Consider the following 7,532-nt stretch of genomic DNA (forward strand, 5'->3'; position numbering starts at 1 on the left):
ACTCTTCACACATGATTCGGTATGAGGGGCAGTTGTTTGAAGCTGACTTGAATTCGAAAGTGCATAGGCGCTACTACTGGGTAGAAATAGCAGCGACATTGCTTTTAGCTGACATAAATAACACAAGGACAACGCTGATTGGAAAAGTTAAAGAATTTACAGAGGGAAAGGGAGAGCTTTTAAATAGATTAAAGGAAAAGAGGAAGAATAAAGAAGATGCAAAAGACAAAGGCAGTAAGATAAAGGGCAAGGAGAATGTTGTTGAGAAGGACATTACTGTGGAAGAGGAAGTAACAAAGGCAGAAGGTCCGCCAAAAGAGAAGGCCAATGTTCAAACAACAGCCAAGGAGGATTCTACTAGAATACCAACCATTAACACAGAAATATCCATTCTTCGCCAATCTCCTCACAGAAGGTAAAAACCAAAAACCCGACTTTTACATTAGGTCACTTTTATTTGCAAAAGACACAAAGGTAGAAATTTGATATAAACCATAACATTATGTTTCTACTTCAAAGACGAGCTGAATCCAGACAAGATGGTGAGGATGATGCAAAAACACCCACAATCAAGTACAAACGAGTGAAGACGACTGCAAATCCTAATAATAGAGGTAGAGGGAGAGGTAGAGGTAGAGGACTCAACTAGGACTAGTAATGTAATGCTGGTAGGACAAAGATGTTATTCTGGTAGAAATATAACTTTTTTTTATCAACTCTTCGTAAACTGTGATATTGTTTCAGGAGTTGTGTGATATTTTGCTTAAGTTGTTGTGATATTGCTTCTAAGAAATAATAACAACAGACAGGGATATAAAAATCCTTTTTCTTTGATATTTTTTTGGTACATTGTGATATTGTTGTGTAAACATGTTGATATTGTTGTATTTATTCTCAAAAATAAAATAGCGGATAGGGATTTAAAAATTCTTTTTTACTTGGATAATTTTTTTTTGTAAACACTGTGATATTATTATGTACAATGGTTGATATTGTTTTATTGCTTCTAAAAAATAACAACAGTGGATATGGATTTAAAAATCCTTTGAACTTTGATATTGATTTGGTACAAAGTGTGATATTATTACACACACTCGTTGATATTATTTTACAACATACAAAAAACTTCAGAGGGACAAAAAATGGTATTAAGAATGATATTGTCTAGTACGTACTATGATATTTTATTGATATTGTTGTAATATTGTTTCCTAAAAACATCCAATTGTAGTGGTAATGTTTATGAATAATGGTCGTATTGTTTCACATGAAGTGTGATATTGCTTAGTAGTATTTTTCAGTATAATACAGTATAATAAAATACGTATACAAGCAAGTGTAATATTGTGATATTGTTTAACTATTATGATGATATTTTTTGATTGAAGTGTGATATTCGCTCAAATGGGGTGGGATAGTATTTAAAAATGGCAACAAAACAACATTATTGATTATGCGGTTTTTATAACATTGATACCCAAAAAAGAAGGGAATACAAAATTGATGCCATTTGGAACGACATACAAGAGAAAATAATTGAATAATGTAAGCAATAAAAAGACGATTGTGAAAAGTTGATGATGTAAAAAAGACTTTCTCAGCATGCACAAGCCCTTAGTCACTATCAACAAGTGAAGAAATCTGCAAAAAAAAAAAACACAAAAACAGTGACATAATGTCAGTAATAAGTTTGACAAAATATAACTTTTTTTTATCAACTTTTGGTAAACTGTGATATTGTTCCAAGGGTTGTGTGATATTATGTCTTAGTTGTTGTGATATTACTTCTCAGAAATAACAACAGTGGATAGAGATATAAAAATCCTTTGTTCTTTGATATTGTTGTGGTACACAGTGTGATATTATTGCATACACAGGTTGATATTGTTTAATTGATTCTGACAAATAAATAGGGATTTTAAATTGATAAATGTTGCTAGTGACAAGTGATATTGTTTTAAAATGATTGTGATATTGTTTCAAAGTAGACACCTTTTAAATATGTGATATTGTTTAGTATTGGGATGATATTGTCTACAATCAAGTCTGATGTTCTGATAGTGGTTCACAAGGGTACTGATATTATTTAGCATAAAGTGTGATATTGTTTATCAGGGTCACACTTCAGGAACTGTGATATAGCACAGGTAAAAGTGAAATAATAAAGGTTGTAAGACAAATTACTTACATCGGATCATGATCAAACGAGTGTTATGATGTATCAAAGGCTGGATTAAGGCAATTGCGCTTATCATGATGTGCCATTTATTTACAATTATTGCAAAATCTTTTCGGCTTTTTTCCCTTTGCAATGGACTAATCTTTCTTGGACGTCAACCTCTTGCCACTACCCTTGTTTTTTGATTGAACAGGAGGTAGTATATGGACCTCAGTTGAAGACTTAACCCCAAGGAGCATCTCCAACTCTTGCTGTTTAGTCAATTTTTCAGGACCAGGTGTAGATACCCTGTATCTGCACCTTCCAAAAACCACCCGATGATGATCAGACTATAACGTGTTTTTGATATGCGTGCGTAGATTGGCTATACATGAGACAATTTAATGCACTACTCGGATATGAAAAATGATTTCAAAGGTTTTTTAACTTCATTTGCATTAAAATAACACTATTTAGAGTTAAAACCGTCTTCGGACCCAAAACCGACTCAGAAACCCAAAACTCGAGTCAAACTGAGTCAACCCGAGTCAAACCAAATCTTGAATGTAGAAAATAATGCCATAAATGTCTTTATCATGCCATTTGCATTAAAATGACCCTAATTAGAGTCAAAATCGACACCGGGCCAAAAACCGGCTCGAAATTTAAATCCCGTCTCACACGGGTCAAACCCGAGTCAAGGACACAAAATACCTACCCCAAATAACACCTAAGATCAAGCTTACACGGCTAAGAAACCATCAAAGACCACAAATCACAACCAACAAAACATTGGTTAGAACAAATGCAAAATCCAAATTTCTGAAAGGGACAATACACCCCTTTCAGTCACGGGGTGGCTAGCGCCTCTTTAGGCCGTCTGCTTAGCCTCTAAGCAAACTCAACCGACCTAACTCCCCACATTTCTCTATAAATACCAACCTTCGTACACCACAATATTCACGCGAGTGTCCGCCTCCTCACCTCTCTCTTAAACTTCTAGACTCGACTTCCTAATTAAGTCACAAAATCAACACGTGTTTACGACCTACCAATCGTAAACACAAGCCTTACACATATTGTTTGGTACCGTCGCCGTGCATTCGACCGACCCATTTGACCAACTCAATTCATCAATCAACATATTTTAATTAACATATTTTCAACTCATTTTCAAAACAAAATCCTTTTTTAAGGCACTCTTTTAAACTTCTTTGATCGTGAGTAGTCGCTATGAGAAAACCGTCTCTAAAGTCGTCTACGTCGCAAACATCATAATATGTAAGTTTGAGGGTGTAAATATCTCATTTATTTCATGTCTTTACCGTTTTTATGAGTTCATAAGCATGAACAATGCGTAATACGATTCAAATATAAGTTAGACGAGCTAAAATCGAGTTTTGGCTCGAGACAGAAGCCCTTTGCTATGCAAAGAGGCTCGCGCTTCTTGTGGGTTCTCGGATCAGACTCAAACGTGTTTGTTCTCGTCTTTCCTCTTCATTTCATTTCTTATTTGCAATCAGTTTTTACCATTTCAAATGTTCCAAATCATTTTTATGAAAAACTTTTTAACCATAAATCATAATCACCCTTGGTTCCATATACCATGACGGTTTAATCCGTGACTCGGTGATATTAATTGGTTAATTACATTTTAAAGGAAATTCTTTTCTTTTATTTACCATTTTAATTCATTTTTATGATAATCATATTTTGACCATTACAAAAAATCATCCTTGATTCTTTATACCATGACGGTTTATTCCGTGACTCGATGATATTATTGGTTAATTACAAATTAAAGGGTATTTTAACCCCCTTTTATTTTATTTACCATTTTTCTCATTTGTTTACATTTGTAAATATATTAGTCATAATTCATAATCATCCTTGGTTCTTTATACCATGTTGGTTTAATCCGAGTACGATGACAAAGTTGACTAATTACAAAGAAATGAATTTAACATAATTAGTTCAAATCAAACATTTTACATTTTCATTTGTAAACTATACTTTTCAAACATGCAAATCCGACAACGAATGTTACTAACACAATAGTAATTATTCCGAGTCATGCAAACAACATTTGCAAATCTTTCATCATAAATACGGTTTTAAATAACCTTTTCAAGAACCAGGAGACGCCCCCTTGAGTCGACTCATGGCTCGCGCCCCAAGAGGCTGCCTGTTTTCATATTCCAAAAACCTGGGCAGACCCCTTTCCCTCGCCAATAGGCTCGCGCCCCAATGGGGCTGCCTGGCGCTGTTCTGCCTCGTTTTAGCACTTGTCTAGGACGATCCCGATTACGGTTAATCCAAATACATGACGGATCAGATTGACAAGCTTACGTTTTTACACTTTGTCATATGACATCCTATTTCAAATAATGGATCGTGTTAAGCATCATAACCCGAATTTGGTAAATGGATGTTTAATTTCCGTTTTCACATGTAAATCAATCTAAATCCAACTTTAACACCAATTTCTTGGTACATGCATAAACAACTGACTTAGGAAATATTCACGTGTTAGGTTAAGATTTTTGCATGCGCATTCATGCATTTTAACCGTTTTATCAACTTTTGCACTTAAACAACCACGATCGATCAGTAGAGGCCGCTAACGCGGGCGGGATTGGGTTTCCGATTAAAGGGCTTCCCAATACGTACCCTGACCCCTTACTCAGAACCTTTGGATAGTGGTTGGCCTTATCCAGGGCGTACGAGAGTCATTTTAGGCATAGAATGCTAAAAGGGGGACAAGTCCTTATCTTTAGTACCTATGTCAAACACTGCTTTGTGCTTCGTTTGACCGAGGTATAAAATGGATTTCGAACGGGTTCCAAGCATCCCATAATTGCTTGGTGGAGACTCCGAACATCTCTACATCGTTTCCCGACCTTTGCCGAGACGAAACCGACCGATCTAAAGCGATCCGGTCGAAAGCATTTTACGCCGCCAAGCGTGGCTTTCAAAGAGATCGATGTACGTCCACAGATTGGCTTGGCATGCATGTGGCCCGTGTTCACACCAGGCTTGAAATTTTGTCTAAATGTCTTCAGTAACGAAGTCAGTTCATTTATGTGATTTTCAGGCAGAGATTTGAGCAGTGTTAAAGTTGAGTAGAATTCAGACCAGACAGTCGAAATATGAAGCTTAGTAACATCTGATGAATTAAAATCATCCAAGAAATGACCGTGAACATCATACAAGGGCATTTTTTTAGTGTTCTTTGTCCACCTACTGAGAAGATACTTATCAGGTATCTTTGTGACCCCTTTACCAGATAAAATCCAGATGATGTGTTTGCATATGTATCCCTTCCTCTCAAACATCTTGCATGAACATGTTGCATCAAACGTTGAAGGATTAAATGCTACTGTATAAGTCTTATGGAACATAGAATCTTCAACTTCTAGGAACCTTGTACTGCCCTCCCTTGAGGAATCCCCAACACTACATGAGTTTAGAGAATCAACGCACTGCTGTTGGAATTCATAAAAGAGTGCGTGCGTGTAAACAGTGGATGCATGAACCTCAAGGCTAAGAAGGGTTTTAGTTTGAGGTAAGGAGTGATCAGTATCTCTGTCAAGAGATTTTTGGGTGTACCGTTGCTGATCCATAGTACTCTGAAAGCGCATCCAAAACTCAACAAGTGTGCCATGAGGATTCTCAAAGTGCTTAAAGAAGCTGTTTTCGCTCTCAGAGCGTTGCGTTGTTCTTAAAAGACAACCAAGAGGAATATCACGATAATACGCCGGAATCCAACGTTGCCGCTTGGAAAACAGATATTTCAACCATGCATTATCTTCCAATTGAAACTCACTAATAAACGAACACCACCTCTTTTCAAAGTCAAAAGGCTCTAAGTCTGAGTCCCAAACAACAGAATTCAGACGAGTGACAAAGTCAGTCTCTTTGGTCACTGTCGTGCCTAACTTTTCAGGTAATTTCTTCATAATATGCCACATGCAATAGCGGTGGGCAGCAGTCGTAAAAATAGCAGGGACTACAATTTTCATAGCAGGACATTGATCGGTAAAAAAGCAATGGGGTTCCTTTCCACCCAAACAATCTAAGAATTTTGTGAAAATCCATTTAAAATTCTGGTCATTCTCCCTAGACATAAGTGAAGCGCCAAAAGTGACTGACTTCTTGTGATGATCAACACCAGTAAAGGGAGCAAAGATCATGTCGTACGTATTTGTTGAATAGGTTGGCCAAAAGTCACCGCCTCACCGTATAGAGCGTAATTACGACGTGCTGCTGCATTAGCCCAAAATGCACGAAACAAACACTTATTCTGATCAATATCATAGGCATAATAAAAACCTTCCTGGGTTTCATAAAGGGTTTCCAACTGGTCTACAAATATTTGAGCATCCTTAAGACCTATAAAACACTTGATTTCCCTTCCAAAATTCTTAAAGTCAGCCAAACAAGCTCTAATATTTTCATAGCCATCAACATATTCCTTGACAGACCTGAAAGTAGAGGTTGAGCCAATATTGACCTTGCAATTATCAACGATGGTTTGTTTATGTTGAAAAGTAAGGTTTCTACATTTTTTCTGAAATTCTCTATACTTGAGTGGAGAAAGAAGGTGGTTATGGGCAGCATGAAACTGATCAACAACAAAGAGTGGCACTTGAACTTGGTCAATTTCTTTAATAACAAATTTAAAGAAAATTCTAGCTTTACAACCAATCCTAGTAACCTTAGTCTTCTTCGGATAATAGGCCTTGACCATTGGCTCCTCCTCCTAACCAGTAATGGGTAATATTGCCGGCTTAAAATCCCTAAATCCTTCCCGGTGACAGACAATCAATTTTGTCCTAATATCTCCACTACTACGAAACCTTTTAGTTGAAGATTTCCTTGGTTCAAAACCACATGCTATTGCATAAGTCTCATAAAACTGTATACCCTCATCTAACGTAGCAAAAGTTTGTCCTATTGTAGGTGTAAATTCAGTGGCAATATTTCTGACCCACTCCTCTGAACCTCCAGGGGTCACCATCAAAGAAAGGCGATTTCCAGCATGCACCTCATCAACGTCTATGCATTGTGGAGTAGGAACAGGTACCACAGGAACAACAGAAGTATTTTCTACAGAAAGTAACTACACAGTCATGTATTGCAGCCTATGATACTATAAAGGAATCAATGTGATATTCTGTAGCATAATATGTGATACTAATGTACAGAAAGTAACTGCACAGTCATGTACTGCAGCCTATGATACTGAAAACGAATCAATGTGATATTCTGTAGCATAACATGCGATACTAATGTCCAGAAAGTAAAAACACAGTAATGTATCCTAGTATATTTCAGAATATGATATTATGGTCAATGATATGTGATATTATTT

At 36.6% G+C, this 7,532-nt stretch overlaps 1 protein-coding gene across 1 annotated transcript; it reads right to left on the reverse strand.

The window, feature by feature from the left end:
* Positions 1-1,614: 1,614 nt before the first annotated feature.
* LOC141649147 (protein FAR1-RELATED SEQUENCE 5-like) lies at positions 1,615-6,351 on the reverse strand. Its single transcript, XM_074457843.1, has 3 exons — positions 5,294-6,351; positions 2,389-2,479; positions 1,615-1,641 (listed from the first exon to the last, which is right to left on the reverse strand). Exons 1-3 carry the CDS (start codon positions 6,349-6,351, stop codon positions 1,615-1,617), a joined length of 1,176 nt encoding a protein of 391 aa, XP_074313944.1.
* Between the last annotated feature and the right edge of the window lie 1,181 nt (positions 6,352-7,532).

The sequence above is a fragment of the Silene latifolia genome, chromosome 3 (assembly GCF_048544455.1).
Source record: "Silene latifolia isolate original U9 population chromosome 3, ASM4854445v1, whole genome shotgun sequence".
Classification (NCBI taxonomy): domain Eukaryota; kingdom Viridiplantae; phylum Streptophyta; class Magnoliopsida; order Caryophyllales; family Caryophyllaceae; genus Silene; species Silene latifolia.